This window comes from Simochromis diagramma, unplaced genomic scaffold (assembly GCF_900408965.1).
Source record: "Simochromis diagramma unplaced genomic scaffold, fSimDia1.1 OVJJ01000443.1, whole genome shotgun sequence".
Classification (NCBI taxonomy): domain Eukaryota; kingdom Metazoa; phylum Chordata; class Actinopteri; order Cichliformes; family Cichlidae; genus Simochromis; species Simochromis diagramma.
This window is the reverse complement of record NW_024387268.1, coordinates 255,868-274,910: the sequence shown is the minus strand read 5'-3', so window position 1 is coordinate 274,910 and position 19,043 is coordinate 255,868. Positions and strand designations below refer to the sequence as shown.

Here is a 19,043-nt window from a genome sequence, read left to right as displayed (position 1 = left end):
TAGTTATTTTTATTTAAGCTGCTGCTGGAGTCATGTGATCCTGCAGGTGCGTGCTGCTGTCCCACCTTCTGGTCTGTAGTGGGCGACGATGGTCACCGTCTGCCCGGCGTTCTTCAGGGCGGCGGCCGCCTGTTCGTGGGTGGCGTTACGGAGGTCCACGCCGTTCACCTGAAAACACAAAAACAATGTCAGACGCGGAACGACGACTCAATCGGGGAAACGAGCGGCTCAGTCTGATCCAGCACTTCTCTAAAGGTGCAGCTTTTAATTTGAAAGTCAACCGCGTGTTTGCCTGCGTGTGGCGAGCGACCTGCAGCGACTCATCACTGACTCAGACAGACACTCTGGTTTAAGTTGTTGATCTCAGAGTTTAACGCGTTGTTACGTACGGAGACGAGTCGGTCTCCTTTCCTCAGCTCTCCGCTGAGGTCAGCAGGTCCTCCTGCGAGGATGAAGGAGATGAAGATGCCCTCTCCGTCCTCTCCGCCCACTATGTTGAAGCCTAGTCCCGTCGCTCCTCTGTGAAGCACCACCTTCCTCGGCTCCCTGCAGGAAAAAAAAAACACACTGCAGCCGTCAATCATCTGAAGTCATGTGAGCAGGGTCCCACTCAGACTCTGCAGGTGTGTGTTATGACGGGAGGGTGGAGGGTGTAACTGCAGGTGTGCACCAGCAGAGGGCGCAGCAGCTGTGGTTCAGCTACAAAAACACTGAAACGTTTCAGTACAGGCGTGCGCGTGCACAGTGTTTCTGTTCTCACCGGGTGACGTCGTCGTCTCCCAGCGTGCTCTTCGGGGTCGGGGAGTAACGCCCCGAGGATGCTGGCGGAGGGACGGGCTGACCCAGGAAGTTGGGGGGGCTGATATGGTTCTCCATGCGCTGGGAGTACGCTGGAAGAGAAAGAGAGAAGACCATTAAAACCAGTCTGATCACAGCCGCTGTGTGTCTGACGCCGAGCTGCTGCATCTGCTCGCCCGTCCGGCCCCTGTAACCACCTGATTGGCCGAGGCCGGGAGCCGTCGAGGGGGGTCGTAAACGACACCGGTGAGCGAGAAACAACCACCTCCCAACTCAACCCTGTCACGTTTCTGCTGAGGATCAGCTGTAACCGCAGCATCAGAGCGATGACAGAGACGACAAACACGCAGTCAGTTTATTATGATCTGTGACAGCAGCACCGAGAGGATGAAACCTGAAAATAGTTCCCATTCGTCTCCATTTTTAAAAACATTTGAAAGTTTGATGTTCGTCTGATCAGAAACTGTTCTCTCCACGAACAGGACACTCCCCCGGAGACTTCAGGAGGTTAAACAAATAACGTCCCTGCATAATTAACAGAGCGATGGTTTTCCTGCCACTGCAGGAGACGAAGGGCGTCGTTGGTCCACGACTCTGTTTAGACACAAACTCAGAAGCTGAACAGCTGATCGACTGTGGCCCAAACTTCAGATATAATCATAGCTGTCAGCACAAGGCTGTAGGAAGCACTCGGTTTTAGGGAGTCTGTGTTTCACATGGATGAGTTGAGGCACCTGGTGGCGTTTGTGAGAGCCGAGCTGCCAAACATCGTTCTTCCGCGACTCGGGATCGGATATTTTGTGCTCGTTCCTCGTTTGGCTTCAAACCAGCACCAGCCTGCTCGGCTCAGAGTCTGTGTTAGATTTAACTCATGATGTCAACTCATGATGATTACTCAGATTATAACGTGCAACACTTCCTGCAGCCTCCGTGTCTTCCTGTGCGTTCCCATCAGTCTCTCCTCGGCTCCGGATCCTCCACGGCTGCTTGGAGCTCCTCGGTCTCTATAGCCGAGGAGCCTGACGCGCAGCATCTCTGAGGGGTGTTTCCTTCTTTGGCATCTCCTCAACAGCTCGGTGCCAGCTTCGAGTCTCCGGGATGCAGGTTTGTCCTGCAGTATTACAGTTTCAGAGCGCTTCCTGTAATTTGCAGCGAAGTGAGAGATCTAAAAACAAGGTTCAGAGCTGGGCCGTCTTCATCTCTGCTAAAGCTGCCGGTTCAGAGAGAAAGGTTTTAAAGGAACCGGCCTCGTCTGCACTTTGAGGCGTGTCGTTTGACGAATCCCCGCCCCACTTGATCATCAGAGACTGCGGCGGTCCACACCGGCTCAGGGTCGGATGTCATCCTGACCACATGAGCCGGGACCTTCTAATCTGCTCGACGTCAGAGCAAAAATCCACCGCAGCGTTCAAGACAAACCAACAAGCCTTCAGCCGGGACTCCAGAAAACCGACACTCACACAGGGAAACCTTTAACTCAAAACCAGGTCAGCTGATTTATGTGAGACCTCATTTATCTGGAAGATCTTAAAACGGAAAACAATTCAGGATTAAAAAGTCCAGGGAAGTTTTCAGCTATGGGTTTTCCAACTGTTTCTGGAAGCCCGAATCCAGAACAAACTGAAACGCGACCGCAGCATCAAAACGTTTCTCTCTTCAGCTGCAAACACAGAAGCAAACTTTAGTGGTGAGGTCACAGGTGTGTGTGTTTGCACTCACAGTTGGTGAGGTCGGGCGGAGCGAAGCTGTCGTTCATGAAGACACTGTTGGGTTTAGCCACTTTCAAGTAGACCACGTCGGGAGTGTTTTTCAAGGCAGTGACGGCGTGTTCGTGGCTCACCTCCTCCAGGCAGGAGCTGTTCACCTGAACGCGGACACACCAAGAGAGGAGCGGTCAGACACGCCTGTGCTTTTATTCTGAAGGTCTGCTGTTTGGTAGTTTGTGGTGAGGTGCGCCTGCACCGCAGATTCAGCGCGTCTTCCCTTAATGAAACATTTTACACGTTTATAATTATAAAATGTTATAAGGGTGAAACTTTATCTTATTGTTAAAACCTCAGAAATATTCATGGTGCTCGTTCTTCACCGTCTACTCAGCAACTTCCTGTTTTTACTGCAGATCTAAAACTTTATTTGTTCTTTAGCACTGAAACCTGTTTCTACTATTTATACACGTGTTGGTTGTTTATCAGAAATATTTTACTTTATTTTAATTTATTTTATTAACTCGCTGACCTTTTTTAACCTGCTTTTATTTTATTTAACTTTTATTAGTCTCATTTTTTTCCTTTTTTAAAATAATGTAATTTGTTTGTTTTATTTTTATTATTTAAATCAGGCTTTATTGGTTTTAATTAACATTTTCTTTTGAGTTCTTTTTGGTTTATTGATTATTTAAAAGGTTTTAATTGAATTTTTTTTAAATATTTTATTTATTTATTATTTATTTTATGTTAACTTCCAGCTCTTTCCTTTAATCTGCCCATTTTCTGTTTTTATTGTTATTTTAATTCATTTCTAATTGTGCTTCTTTTTTCAAATACAGTATTCTGTCTTGTGTGTCTACTGATTTGTTTTTTTACTGGTCTATTTTTGTTTATTTATATTTTTCTACTTTTAGTCGTCTTTACTTCTATTATTTCTTTCCTGCAGTTACTTCATGTCATAAGTTTAAGCTTGTCTTAATTATTATTTCTAATTTTACTGGTTTCGAATTTGAGTCTTTATTAGGTCTCATACATAATGTCATCAGAGCTTTTCTTGATTATTTTATTGCACTGAATCTTTGTAACTCTGTTTGACTTTCTCGTGTTTACTCTTTTAGTTTAAATAAATAATTCGTCTGATGTGATTTCTCGTGTTTGATCCTTACAGCCAGCAGTTTGTCTCCAATCTGCAGCCGCCCGTCTTTATGAGCCGCTCCGCCCTCGATGATCTTGGTGACGTAGATGCTGTTGTCTCCAGGGACGTGCTGGTTCCCCACGCCGCCCGCTATACTGAAGCCGAGACCTGCAACACAAAGAACCAGAAGGAGGGTGCAGGGTGATCAGACGGGAAAACTCTGAAGCATTCTGGGTAAAAACCCTCAAACTCTGGAGTCTAGCTCCGACGCCTGAGCGTCCTTCACAGGGACAAACTTTAAATAACAACCACCCCACGAAACGCGCCGCTGCTGGTTTAACACGGGAACGAATCAGGACACATAAATGCACAGAAGCATATTTCAGGATGTTTCCGTGGAAACCGAGGCTTTGTTCTTGAGCCGGGCTCCTCGTCTGAATAATCATGAGGCCCGCGGGGATTTCACTAAAGCTCCTCAGCAAGCGGAGACAATCCAGCAACACGGCCGACACACATCCACGCCATCTGCGCAGAGCTGCAGCCGTGAGCCAAAACATTAGGAACACTCACAGGTTTAATAATGAGCCTGCGCTCAGACAGGGCGCCGGATCTGAGCGCAGGCACAGTTTAAGCCTACACGCTACCTTTGGGTCCTTTCACCAGCTTGATCTCCATCACTTTCTCCGAGACGGGTTTCCTCCTGCGGACGTAGAGTCGGACCAGAGATCCCGCCTCCTTCAGCGCCTCCACGGCTCGGCTGTGGGTCACGTCCCGAACATCCACCTCGTTGACTCTCAGGATGACGTCATTGACCCTGAAACAGAGCGTGAACACCGCGCTGTCAGTCAGGTCACCTCCTTCAATAGAAACTGATGATGTCACAGCTTTTCTTTCATTTATTGGAGTTAAAGCAGGAAGTAGAGTCAAACTACGGATCCAAACTTACAAACAGTTTAAAGGAAACCTGAGACCGTACTCTTCGTCCTCATCATCATCACCTGGATCAGGTGTGACAGACTTTCTGCATTATGAATGAGCCATGAAAGGCCGCAGGGCACAGCGGGGGTCCGGCTGTGAGGACACCACCTCTGACTGCAGGCCGAGGGACAGAGGTCCTTCTCTCTCTACATGTTTTTATACGAGGCCGAATCCGTCAGGCCAGCTGAGCCGGTAAAAAGTGAAAGCTCATAAAGTTTGTGATCTTAGAAAGGTTAGTGTTAGAAACCTGTGTGAGTCACACGTTGTTCCCTCTGTCCCCACTAACTGCTCCCTGATCAGCTTAACAGCCTGTCCTCCACAGCAGCTACGCTGTAAAGCAGCAGTCTGGGAGGAACTGCTGCAAAGCATTCTGGGTGTTGTAGGATATGCTGGTTTTCAGTTTAAAAGAAAATCTGAGCCCTCCTCTAATGAGGTGACAGAGGGATCAAAAATAGATGAAGCCGCTCAGACATCAGTCACACCTCCTTCACCGACAAACAGTTTCCTGCTGCCTCACCTGAGCCGTCCATCCTGCGCCGCCGCTCCTCCGGGGATCACCTTGGTGATGAAGATGCTGGGGTCTTCACCGATGTGAGGGTTGTCGGTGCCGCCTGCGATGCTGAAGCCCAGCCCCGAGTTTCCCTGGAAACCACAGTGATCACAGTATTAATGATAACGATCCGAGTCTGTGAGCATGCTCAGGATTCACACTTCCTGCCAGCGTTTCACAATAAAAGCCTCCCAGGTGAGTGACGATGCTGCTGAGCAGTGACGACTGAAGTTTGACGCCGTGTTGGAAAACCTCGAACCGCAGCCAAGAGGAGCAGAAGTGACAGCTGGAACAACGAAGCATGAACACGTCTGCAGGTACCGCTACGCGAATCACCCGGCACGAGTTTGCACCAATCAGATAACATCAGCAAACATCCAGAACCCGAGAGCGTGCACCGGCTCCGAGGTGCTGTTAAACATTTTGTTTTTACCTTCACTGGTTCAAATACACCGCTGTAATTACCCAGCATGCCGTTCTGCACTGAACTTTTATAAATGTGCAGTTATTGTGTAGAATGGCTGGTTCCTGCCGCGGTGGGCGTCCGGCGTGTCCACTGCTGTGGACGGGCATCAGATTCAGTTTGTGTCATGTGTGGAAACATTTTGGTTGTGATGATAAAAACAACACGAGGCCAGTTAGACCGCAGACAGAACGACAGGCAGACCCTGTGAGACTTTTTTAAAGCTGTGCTAATAATTTGCACTTAAAGGAGCAAAATTAGGACAAGAACAAAAGGAGGAAGACGGTAACAATGTGGAGGATAATACCAGAGGCAGCGAGGAGGATTAAAACAGAGCTGATTAAAGAGAAACTGTTTGTGTGAGAGGATCAGAAACTTTTGCTTTGTTTAACAGAATCTGGTTCATTCGTTACGTCCTCGTTTCCCCCGAAATCTCAGACGGTCGGGAGGTTTGGTGCAGGCAGCGGAGGTCCATGAAAGCAGCGCCTCAAAGTCAAACAGAGAGCATCAGACGGCGGGTCGCCCGTCCTGCGAGTCATAGACCGCGGCTCATTTATGTGGCTCGTAAAGACGCGACGGAGTTACGGCGGCTCTCGCGGCGAGCAGCACGGCCGTCACTCACAGGGAAGTAAACAGTAAAGGCAGCTTACCCGCTCCAGCGTGATCTCCTCGTACTCATAATCAGCCTCCGTCCCGTTCACCTGCAAACACACACACAGGTATCAGCTCACCTGTCGGCTCCTCCCAGCAGCAGTTTATAGGAAGCAAACACGTTAGTAGAACACAGACTCTACTGTACTTCATTAGAAACACTTCACTGAGTCCAGGGTTCAACTGAGCCTCCTCCTGCTCCTCAGGCTCACGTCTAACCTCGGAGAACTGAAGAGTTTTTATTTCCTCCTCTTAAACCTGAAGTTCAAGGTTCGTGCGATGCAGCCGTCTGCCCACAGCTCCTGCAGGCTCCACTCACCGACTCTGATCTAGCACATTTCCTTTAAACCGTCCAATTAACAGAAACGTGCTGCAGCACTGAACTCTGAACTGATGTGGGGAGAGGAGAGCGAAGCAGATGCTTCTTCAAATATTTCTCCCCGTCAGGTGGAACTGAAGCGACGCCGTGCTGACAGCGGCCGGAGTCCACGGGAGGCAAACATCAATTTAATAAAGACGGGTCCAGTGCTAGGCAGGTGAGGCTCCAGCTGGACCGACGGTGAAGATGGAGTTACCAAACATCTGCAGATCCACAGAGTCCTGCATCCTAGCCATTGTCTGTGGATCTACCCACCCACATATCCACCCATGACTCCATCTTTATCCATAAAATCATCAACACAGGTATCATGCCTTCATGCATCTGTCATCATCTTCCAATCTATCCATCACTCATGCAGCCATTCAGAAATGAGCAGCACTCACGTATGGAGGTGTGTCCAGGCTGTCTGCGTTGACCACCACAGGCGGAGGATTGGCCTGCAGAGACGAGGAGACACGTCAGAACATCACAGAGGAAAAACATCTCCACCCTACAAACACCCTCACAATAAAGAAACCCCCCAGAACCTCCACCCCTCCGATCACACCCCACGCTGCGCCCGGGTCGGCCGCCGCGCAGCTGCTAAAAGACTAACTCTCCTCATGATGCTAAAACGGGAAGCCCGAGGATTTGAGCACAGATTAGCGAGCACGAGCGGTACGTACATGTTGGCGCTTCACGCTGCAGAAGATGCAGTTCTGAAGCATGAAGCCTTAAATGAAGAAACAAATCAAGAAAATCAATCAAATCCAGTCGTGCAGGAGTGGAGAAGCTGCTCCTTCACCTCCTCTTCCTCGTCTACTCTGACTCTCGCTCGCTCGCCCGGGAGGAGCCAGATGGGCTCTGAAAAGTCAAACGGGGGGAGCGTGGCATTCCTCCCGCTGTTTCTATCTCTAATCTGCTCACTTCATCAGCGCCACAGCTGGACGGCCGACACTGAAAACCGAACTCGACAGAAAGCCGCAGAGCCAAATGAGCAAGGAGGGAAGTGAGGATGGAAGGAGGGAAGGATGGAGGGATCGAGCAGAGAAGGAGAGGAGGAAAGTCAAAAAGGAACAAAAAAAGGAGACCTGTGACGTTGGAGGGATGGCGGTGGTCTCGGCTGGGATTGGCAAGATTGGGATCACGGGGATTATGGGTGAGGAAGGCGGGGCGGCCTCGGCCTGCTGAACAATAGCATGGTGAGGGGTCAAAGGTTAGACACAGATGAACAGCCGGTGAAGGAGGAGGAGAGGATGTATGTGTGTATGTGCATGCTGACTGATAGGGGGCGTTCGTTTAGGTCGAGCCGAGGTGCCAGATGGGAGGAGTTTGACAGAGAAGGACCGCCAAGTGTCAGAGAGGTCGGCCAATCACAGGAGGTCACTGTGTGAGTGACACCTGACGATCCTGATGTGGCAAACTCGCCCATCTGCTGTTCTGAGGATTAAAACCATCTCTCCTGTGTGTGTGTGTGTGTGTGTGTGTGTGTGTGTGTGTGTGTGTGTGTGTGTGTGTGTGTGTGTGTGTGTGTGTGTGGTAAATCCTCAGTCCCTCGGTACAGCTTCAGCAGGGGGCCGATGTCCTTTATGTCATTACTGAAAAGCAGCGGATATTTCAATCTGGGAGTTTTAACCCCGACAGCCAGTGATGACATTGGCACAGACCCTCAAAGGTCAAAGGTCACAGCTGTATCTGCGACCTCATGTCCGAGTTTCTACTGACGCTAAAGAAGCGCTCAAACCGCACACCCACATGTTCACCATTACGTCACTGATCGTTTCACCTTCAACTCCCAAAAATCAAACGAAGAGCTCGAGGACCGATTTCATTCAGCTCCAATAACACGATCAGCTGGCAGGTTTACAAGTAAATATCTGCAAACAACGTTAAATAAATAAACCTGAACAATTTAAGACACGCCTTCAACTTCACCGTCTACAGCGTCACTGTAGCTTTGTCGCTAACGCAAAGGCAAACGAAGCAGCTGAAGAGACGCTTATTCAGGTTTCATCTTGTCCGTCAGGTGGTTTTTTGTTTTTACCGCTGATGGCTCCGCCTCTTTGCTCCACATTAAAACTACGATAGCATCGTCCTCGCTGCTGTCGAGTTTCAGCTCCGACTCAGTCTGGCGACACTTTTTGCTGAACACGTTTCTATTGTGGTTCTATTGTTCTCACAATGCTGTCGAGCGTAACCAGCGTCGCCTTCAGGCCGTGTTTTTCACTCCACAGCAGCCTCTTCATTTCATGATGGGCCCACTCGGCGTTTGATTCAAAGGTGAACTTGTAACTGGTTTTAGTGGAAACATCATCACTGGTCTGAACGAGCCAGCAGCTGGCCAATCACATGCTGCGTATTAGACGTCAGACGTCTCATTGCAATGCTACGTGCTGCTGGGGAACTACAGCATCTGACTGATGTGTTTTTGACCTGAACACTGCAGAACAAGCTAACTTTAACTAGCACCAGCGCTCCCCGACAGCAGCAGCCTCCGCACAATCTGCCCATGAACGCCACACCGGCAGCAGCTCCACTCGTGGGTTTCAGCTCGAGAAACAAACAGCCTTTAAAAGAGTGGATCGTCTTTCTACTGCAGCCATGCTGCTGTTTATTCATCTACTAAGAATGAAAATACACAAAATAAAACCTTTGTAAACTGTTCAGACACAACCCATAAATGTGTGTGATGCACGTGATTTAAATGAATTAAAACAGGATTTTTTAGATCTTTCTTCTGTTTCCTGTTTCAGTCAAAGATTTTCTTTCACGTCTACATGTAATTTAACACCCCTGCGTGCACATGAAACATCACAGAGGAGCGAGCGGCGGCCCTCACCGCTGTGACCTCTGTTATGCAACAGCAGGACCTCGTGAAGCTGCTGGCAGGACGCGCCGCTGCGTTTCCAAGAGGCTTAATTGTTGTGCTGCAGCAGCAGAACCCGGAGCCCATGGAAAACCAACAGCCGCTAAAATTAGCCCCGCACATCGACCGCATTGATCCGCCAGCCCTACTTCTGCCGCTCCGCTCGCCGGAAAGCTGCTGACAACGAGGCTTAATTACTCCCAAAAGACACAAAACTGGTTTAACAAATGCAGCGACACAGAGAGGGCAGAGGTTATGATTTCATCTATCAGAGAGCGACCGACGATACACCATCAAATCCACAACAACAACCAAAACCAATCAGACGCCCAATACGTCAATCGATTTATTGACCGATCAGGTTTCCAAGCTGATGTTTGACCCCGATGAACTTACACCGCTGACATAACATCAGTCCTTCATATAAATATCATTAACACAGCTGAGCCCACCTGGAGTTTATAAAATTACACATTAATTAGAGACTTTTACAGTTGATGATTTTACCTGATGACATCTTTTCCACACGACCCCAAACTTATCATCGCAGTCTGTATATAAAAGATGGACGGCCTCAAGATGACCATTTTCACCATCTTGACCTTCAGTCAATGACATGGTAGCCCCGCCCTGAATGTCCCGTTTTAGTCCTTTTAACTTTAATGGTCCTTCATCTCCAACACGAGCACCGCGTTTTATTCAACAGGACACAAAACTGGAGCCTGAAACCATGAACTCATCAGCAGTCTTAACCAAGGTCAGAGGTCAGAGGAGTCTCCCCCTGCTGGTTTATTACAGAGAATCTATGTCCTGCTTTCAGTAAATGAGGCACGTGTGTCACTTTAGTCTTCAGTGTACCAGCGAAGCCACACAGATTAAACAACCCCCCCCACTCGAGCCCCTCGTTACCGCCTCGTTAAAAGTGTAGCTGCAGTTTTTTCTTAGCTCACTGCATCCATAACATGGATCTGAATGTCCGCTGGTGGGAGGAGCCACAGACGCTTTGGACCGAATCGGTGATGAAGCCATAACGTAGCGACGGTGTGACCACAGACCACCACTTAAAGATGGGAGCTTGAAATGTGCAGCAGATGAATCCCCAACCAAAACACGTGGCTCACACCATCGCTCATGTATTCGGTCGTAAAAAAGACGAGCAGCTGGAGAGTGTTTAAGTATGGATTTAAATGTGATGGCAGGGTGATGTGGCTGTCACACGTGGACAGAGTCCATCGATTCTCCGTGTAGTAACTCGATCTGACCGACCGCAGGTCTCATTCACACACACTCCTGCTACAACACTGTACAAACTGCTCTGCGTGTCACCACAACCACCATCACCAAAACAGCCAGTTCTCCAATGTGACCTTGAACTCACCACAGCAAACAGGAGTTTTGAGCAGCAGCAGGTTTTAGTCTGTTTCATATAAAGACTCAGACACTGAGAGTCTCCTGAAACCTGACTGTAGCTTTTAGTCTCAGCTGATTTTACTGAAACTCTACAAACATCAGCACTTGTTGATCTGACTCTGTGCTACAATCTGTGTGTCCTTTAGAAATCAATCAGTGGTTAAAGGGGAACAACCTCCATCCATTCACCCGCCCACCGTCAGCTGCTCGTTTCTGTGGAACAGCCTTTAGCTCCCACTCTCCTTTCTAACAAAGCGATCTTTTACTTCTTTAAACGTACGGCGCTCAATCGACAAAGTTTTAGTTCCCGCAGTGGAAAAAGTAAAAATCTCTGAACAGGTCACATGATGCCGCTACCTTGCTGTAAGCGAAGGGCACCCAGGAGATCTCCTTCCTGGCGCTCTTGAGGACTTTGGCCGTACTCTTGGTCGGGCTTTTCTTCACGCTGTCCCGCAGGTTGAGGAACCGACTGCGAGCTCGACAGGACGCCGGCACGGTGCAGGCGGTGAAGGTCGACAGCGACGCCTGGACCTGAGGGTGATTGAACGACTGCTGCTGCTGCTGTCGGTGGAGCTCGATGGCGTGCTGCCTCTGCAGAGGGTGCAGGTGGGCGATGGACTCTTGTAAGCTGGCGTTGACCCGCGGCAGCTTCTTCTCGCCGTTCACGGCTTTAGACAGGAAGTCCTGCTGCAGGTAATGAGTGGTCATCTTCCCAAACGGAGGAGGAGGAGCTGGGGGAGGAGGGGGAGGAGGATAAAGAGTAAATGAAAGATGCTTCCTTCGAGTCCAGAATGTCCAACGCCTACGACGAGACGGCGATACTTCCAAACTCTGCCGTGTTACTCCACCTCCGGCACCACAGCGCAGCAACACTCCCTCTCTTCTCTCCCGGCTCACCCCTCCCTGCCGGCTGCTCTTTCTCTGTGACACCCTCCCTCTCGTCTTCTCTCGTTCTCCTGCCAATTAATCGGCTCCAGCGAGCGAGGCACATGTCAGCGCGAGGGGGGGGTGACGGGCAGCTCCACTCGCTGCATGAATAATCGATGCTGCCCCCGGATTCAGACACAGCGGCGTGCGTGTCAGCAGCGAGGGGGGAGTGCGACGAGGACTCCCGGTTAGCGGCAGGCGGGCAGGAAGCCGCTTTAAGCCTCTGCTGTAGAGAAAAGCCCGACGATCCTCACAGGCTGCTGCGTCTCCACAGAGCTCCACCCGAAGCTGGGGGTGAAAAAACACGCAGGCCTTCTCTCTTTTCACTTAAATAAAATCTGCACCGCGGCAGCAGCGTGGACGCTCCTGGTGGATGTATACTCCATCAGACCTCCACGGCCTGGTTACAGGTGCAGCTCTGCAGGAACGTCGCTCTGACACTGTGTTTTCCTCCAAGTGAGGTGATAAATTATTCACATTCGGCAAAATATTGTTGAAACTGCCCACAGATTATGTTGGAAACACTTTTAAAAATGCCAAACTGTTCCAAAGCTACATAAACAAAAGATCTTGGCTCAGAAATCATAAATGCAGATTTTGTTTCCTGGGATTTCCTGAGTGTGCATGAGGAGAACGAGCTGCAGCAGATAGAGAGGTTTAACACTGAAATCTCACACTTATACCTGCACATCACATACTCTGACATTTCCACACCAACATCCAAAAACTGCGTTTCACTGAAAATAATCAAGTCTGTACCAAAACTCAAAGCTATGAACGCACTTCCTGTTGTGGCAGATGGTTCATTATATGGACTCGTTGTGAACAGACAAATTAATTATACGACAGAATAACCATCGCACAGGAGGCGGCGTGGGGTTCATTGGACGTAGGTTTGATTTCGTAAATGGATGTAAAAAAGCCGAGCGGCCAGAGCCAACAGTGTGTTCTTCCCACAGTCCCCGAACGCCTCACCTTCATTTACGACGATGGAGAGCCACATCACGACTCCACGGTGAGGGCCGAGGAGAAGCACCAAGGATCTGCTGGAGATTAGGATTAAACTGCTGCTGTGTGTCTGCAGCTCCACCTACAGGCCACTCACGTCAGCACACGGCTGCACTGTAAACAAACCAGTGATTCACAAATACCAACAGCTTTTCAATGCCACTGCTTGTTCTACACAACATGGGTGGTTTTAGTCATGTAAAGGAGCTGTGGAGGATTAACCTAAGTAGTCTTCCTCCTTCCTCGTTAACGTGCAAATTTATGCAGCAGGAGCTCTGAAGTCTGCTGCAGGGAAAGTGGTTTATACAGACTAAAGCTTCTCTCGCCGTCCGTTCTCCAACACTAAAGAAAATCTAATCTCAGGTGTGAGAACACAACACCCGGCCTCCAAAATAAAAGTCTGGCTGAAGGTGCGAACAGTGCAAACATCTTTATCCACACCACAGAAACTGAAAGTGGCCTCATTTTAGAGCTGGGCGATATGAGATTTTTTCATATCACGATATGTTTTTTTCATTTCAGGCGATAACGATATCCATCACGATATAAGCCAAATAACTATATTTGTAAGATTTAAATGTGCCGTTGCTCACAAGTAAAATGTGAAATAATCAGCAGCTTGTTTTGATTTAAATATTTATTTCCCATAATAAGTTCAACAGGGTAGATGTGCTTAAGGAACATGAGACTTTTTCAGATAAATAAAGGCAAATATTGCAAACTACACAAAAGGCAGCCGCTAAAGCGTTTAAGTTTCAAAATAGAACAAACAAAACAGACTAAACTGTCAATTCCACTTAGAAACAAAATATTAATTGTAAAAATAAATCTTAGTTTGTTTACAGAAGAACAGACAAAACTGACTAACTTTTGTCAATATCAAATAAACTGAGAACTAAAAGGAAATTCTCAATCTCTCCTTGTTGTATAGCTGAGCTTTTCAAACCGTTGTAACAGTTACTTTAGTCTGACAAAAGCCGAATGACGAATTAGCGCTTCCAGTCAGAGATTGAGCTGCACCGCTTTATTGTATTTCCAGACTTGCTTTCGGCACATTTACACTTACGCTGCTCTGTTTTTTGTCAGACTTGAAATAGCCGAAATACCTTCACACTACAGAGCTTCTGTGGCTCTTCCACTCGACAATCTCTTCGGCATTGGAACCATCATCTGTTTTCTCTTCGGTAACCTTCGGTCACGCTCTCAGTTGATTTTTCTCTAGTCGGCACGCTCATTTCCTCCATTACCCGGGCGGCACGGCGGCTGGCTGCTTGCCAAACAAATACGTGCGGCACCAGTGTTCTGGGAATCCATCCTACCTGGCAAACCATCCTACGCGTTGTTTCTGTGCACAACACGAAATTCAGTGGCAAATTGTCCTTCCTTTGTGAATATTAGCTAGAAAAATACTCTGACCGGTAAAATTAACTGCCAAACCAACCTACCTTTGTGAATGTCACCTACAAGCATACTTTAACGGGTAAAATAAAGTGGAAAACCATTCTGGCTGTATGCATATGAGCTACAAGCATACTCTGATGGGCAAAGTTAGGTGGCAAACCATCATACCTACTTAAATTGATGCTGGAATTACTCTGTGACAGCAGAAATGTGCATAAACTACTTACGGTAGCACGTTTTGCCAAAGTAGGATGGTTTGTCAGAACACCGGCTTGGGACTTGTGCTGTACGTAACAAGTCACGTGACGTGACGCTGCGGCTGTGATTGGTTCGGCTCTGCGCTACTTAATTTGGATTGGCTGTTCTTTTTTTTTTTTTCTTTTTTTTTTTTTTTAGAGGACAAGAGAGATGAGGCCTATCGCAATAGTTTAATTTTTCTATCGAGAAAAAGTTATTTTGCAATACATATCGTTCTATCGCCCAGCTCTACCTCATTTCACAGGAAACTGCAGGAACACAGCAGGTTATCAGCAGAACCGTGGAGGACTTTTACGACCAGCTTTAGGAACGATCCATTTGATTTTGTGCTTTTACAAAACGACATCATCTGCATATAGCGATAGTTTCCGGCCTGTTTCTGTTACTCCATAACAGCAGCAGCCAGAGGATGTGAGATATTTCTGTCACGATTTCTGCTGTTTGCTTTTCTTTATAAAAACTAAGAGAGAAAAAATCCACAGATTTGTGTTCAGCGAGTTAAAACAGATTCACGGACTTAACTACAGGTGGGTCAATCGTGCTTACTGAAATTCCAGAAAATTACTTCAGAACGAAATCATTTCAATTCTGTTCAGGTTGGTTCAGTTTGAGAATCAGAGAATCCCAACACCACCACAATCCCCCGTTAGCAAATATTTGGCAACGACTGAGAGGAAGAACCCCGTTTTATGGGTGATTGCAGCGTTATCACTGAAGTAGCTGACCCCATGTTGTTAGGGTTTACCTTCAACTAGGGGTGGGCGATAGAAACGATAGAAACGATATAAATTTGGCCAACGATAGAGATTTTGACTATACCGCTCTATCGCGATAGCGCATGTTGATGATGTCATCAAGCTGCGCCTGTTTTGATCGAAAGCATCGCAGCGGCTAAAACCATTATCATCTGCAAATTATGGCGAGCGACAGTCACAGCAAAGAGATGAAGCACTTTTAAAATAAGGGGAAAGCGAAAAACTGCGCTTCCTCCACTTCCGTAACATTGATTCATTAATGCTGAATTCTCTGGCAGCTGCTCTGTTCCCATGTTGTTGCAGTATATTAATGACTAACCTCGTATTGTGGATGAATAATCTCTGTTGTTCCCCTGACTGAAGTTTGCCCCGTGTACAGCATCCTGCTATGCGATTACATTTGTCCCTGACCACCAGAATCCCTCACGTTAACTTTTAATGAGTGGAAAAAAGTTGGCGTTCATCCTCCAGCTTCACTGTGCTAAAGTTATGCTAACATAGCTGTGTCGCTAGCAATCACGTAGCACAACATGTTTAGGTGGAAACTAGCGAGCTTACTTCCTGTCAACTTCTAACTCCGTTAAATTGAATAAATTCTGTTTTCATGGATGTTAAACTTAATTGTTACACCTGCTAAAGCAGCAACGCTGATCGTTTTATTACAGATGAAAGAATTGTGTTGACATGAGTCACACCTGACGGGACAGGAAACAGATTACAGCCATGAATCAGAGCTCCGAGTCACGTCTGGACTGCTCTGCCCGAACACTAAACAACCCACGAGGGAACAGAGGAGTAGAACTACCAACCCACCCAGGAGAGTCACTTTGGATCTGACAGTAAAATCTTCCATTTAACAGTTCAACTGTCAGAATGAAAGATGAAAGATTTGGACTTCGGTGATGTCTGGATGTAATTAGAGTAACTTTGACATGAACACAGACCTGCATCAGGTTCGCCTGCCAAACAAAGTAACGTCTGCTGCTCGGGGTAAATTAAACCGTGCATTTCAACAGCCCCGCACCAAACACAGCACTTCAGTCATCACGTCACATTATTACTCTTTCCTCACACTGTGCTCATGTACAACAGTCATTAATGGTGCTTTTAGCTCTGTTTGCCTGCTGGGTGTCATATCTCTCTCTGAAGAAATGCAGCTAATGATCGTCTGACAGCTGCAATCTCACGATGACTCACAAACTATAAACAATCAAACTTTCCCATCATCAGCTCCAGTCCTCATCTCACCTCCTGCGTGGCCTCTGATCCAGGAGTCGTCACAATCAGCTCTGAAACTACAAAACTACCCGAGGTTTGATTCCAGCTGTGAGCTCGCTCGTCGGCGTGTTTGTTGGGCTGTGACGTTCGTGTCAACAGCTGGATTACCACCACTCGTATTATTTTCCATGAAAATGTTGTCCGCTGACTTCATTTACCTAATTATAACTAAACTCAGACGTCCATCTGTAAGTGGTTTATCTCAGTCTACCATTTCCGCAACTTTATGTCACCAACCTCATGACAACATTTCAACCAATCAGCATTCGGACTACGCACCGATGATGTGCTGCTCGCCCCCTGAAGGACCACACCTGTGCATTTCACATCATTCCTTTCTGTGTGAGTCGAAGAACAATGCTAACCCACAATGACCACAAGTCTGACTTCAGACTCATGTTAACATGTTTAAGAGCTGAATCCTGCCAGGACCTCCTGATGTGACCGATGAGAACAGCAGGAACGATGAAGCAGACACTGATGAGATATTTGGGTCACAGGTGAATCGGCCTGTGGACAGAGCCCACAGTGTCAAACATTTCACCCACTGCTCAGCGTTTTACTGGAAAATAAAAGGATGACTTCCAGTCTCTTTCTCACAGTGAGGATTACAGAGTAATATTAACGATGCTACGTTGTCAGGTGTCGTAGGAACAGAATCAGAGATGGAAAAGTTGGATCAGTGCGTCCCTGGGAAGTCCAGCGTGTTCCCGTTTGTAACAGAGTCTGATGCTCCACCCGGAGGCAGCACGAATAAACTGAACATCAACATATGATCCGATTCGGGAGGCGTGAAAGCACCTGAGGGGAATTATCGCCTCTTTAGCTGCTAAACGATCCTCAGCTGGTTCGTTGCCACCGAAAACGCCTTCCACGTCGTCCAGGCGTCGCGTCATAGCCCGCTGTAACCATGACGCCACCCGTTACAACCTCGCTGTGATAAAAATACAGCTGCGGACGAGCATGTATGTTAACGTATGAGTGTGTGTGTGTGTGTCAGTAAACGGGGGGAGGTGGTCGGGTAGCGCTGTGTGTCAGGAGCCTAGAGGTTGCTAGGCAACGCCAGGGAAGGCATGTGCTACTGCAGGGGTTCCTCACATCTGCCCAGAACATGATGCTGCTGTTTATGCAGGTAAACCTGTTCAGCGTAGCCACACAGAGGCAGAGAGCGGGTCAGGGAAACCTGCACAGGTACGACACCAACACGGACCCCCGAGACTCCGAGCGCCACCTCGTCCTCGCCGTCAGATTCAAAGCACAGCTCTGGAACATTCACACATTGAGACGACACGTTAATGTAAAAACCCGCTCACGGCCGCTGCAGCCTTATCAACAAATCACCTCAGTGACACACACACACACACACACACGCGCTGCCGCATGTTCTTTATCACGACGTAAATCTGCTGGATGCGGATCGAGGGCGTTTCTGGACCAGATGTGAGCGTTTGTGCGCGAGCCGACACATGACGCAGCAGCAGCAGATCTCCTGTTGCAACTTTTACACATCAGCCAGCAGCGTCACGCAGCAGACGGCCCGATCAATACGTTCACCACACACACACACACACACACACACACACACACACGGGGGAGTGCATGACCGTATGAACACACGTGCTAGGAAATGAGTCACGCTGCACGCTGCAGCACCTCCCCCTACCTCCTAACCTTTGGGAGGATTTATTTTCCTCATAGGTGGGAGGTGGAGGAGCTGGAGGAGGGGGGGCGACCTACCAGTAGGCGCCGGTGGAGCCGCTTGGTTCTCCTCAGGGTGCCCATGATGCGGCGGCCCATCTTTTTGGCGTACCACACAGAGTTGAGCATGTTGATGCCGCCGCTGCTGCTGCGCTGAAGGTGGTGTGTCGCCTCCTCTGCGCCTCCTCGCTCCTGCTGCAGGCTGCGGGGTGGCAGAGGTGGTGCTGGCTGGAGAACAGACGATGGGAGGGGGCTTCACTCCACCTTGGGTCCCCCCCCCCACCCCACCTCCTCGTCTTCTTCCTCTCAGACACAAACAGGGAGGCTGCAGAGGAGCCGACGGAGGTGACCGGGAGATGAGGCGAACCGCGGTCGTCCTCTTCCTGTCAGCGGGGATAAACGCTCGTCATGGCACGGGGGTGACGGGGGGAGAAAGCGCGGAGCCTCTGGGGGGGGATTAACGTGGCGACGGGGTGAGAGAGCATCGCTCGGCAGCCGGTCGGCGAGCCTCCGTCTGTGTGGAGCAGACAGCAACAGCAGACTGCAGGGCTGACGAGAGGACGAGCGAGAGAGAGAGCGTGTGTGTGTGTGCGTGTGTGTGTGTGTGTGTGTGCGTGCGCACGTTTAAAGAGAGCGCAGGCAGGGAGGAAGTTGGTCCTCTGATCTCTTCTCTCTGCAGTCTGGAAACCTCACACAGTCTTCCTCCTCCTCCTCCTCCTCCTCCTCCTCCCTCTCAGCGGGGTTGGTCCAGCTGACCTTTGTCCTACTTCAGACTCCGAAAATGAGTCAGCAGGGAAGAC

At 48.7% G+C, this 19,043-nt stretch overlaps 1 protein-coding gene and 1 long non-coding RNA gene across 11 annotated transcripts in view; both read right to left on the bottom strand.

Annotated features, from left to right (window-relative positions):
• LOC120715479 (disks large homolog 1-like) overlaps positions 1-19,043 on the bottom strand; it is a 101,037-nt gene that overhangs the window by 10,266 nt on the left and 71,728 nt on the right. For 6 of the 10 annotated variants that reach the window (XM_040002495.1, XM_040002496.1, XM_040002497.1 and 3 more), the window contains 10 exons: positions 7,734-7,829; positions 7,047-7,100; positions 6,281-6,331; positions 5,135-5,259; positions 4,284-4,453; positions 3,671-3,807; positions 2,518-2,662; positions 761-890; positions 390-546; positions 66-168 (listed from right to left, as the gene is read on the bottom strand). In XM_040002495.1, the coding sequence (XP_039858429.1) occupies positions 66-168; positions 390-546; positions 761-890; positions 2,518-2,662; positions 3,671-3,807; positions 4,284-4,453; positions 5,135-5,259; positions 6,281-6,331; positions 7,047-7,100; positions 7,734-7,829 (1,168 nt within the window). The remainder of the gene's footprint in view (positions 1-65; positions 169-389; positions 547-760; positions 891-2,517; positions 2,663-3,670; positions 3,808-4,283; positions 4,454-5,134; positions 5,260-6,280; positions 6,332-7,046; positions 7,101-7,733; positions 7,830-19,043) is intronic. The other 4 variants (XM_040002503.1, XM_040002501.1, XM_040002502.1 and 1 more) reach the window with 1 other exon arrangement.
• Positions 13,927-14,545, bottom strand: LOC120715525. Its single transcript, XR_005691659.1, has 2 exons — positions 14,295-14,545; positions 13,927-14,232 (listed from the first exon to the last, which is right to left on the bottom strand). It is a non-coding gene; the product is annotated as an uncharacterized LOC120715525 (long non-coding RNA).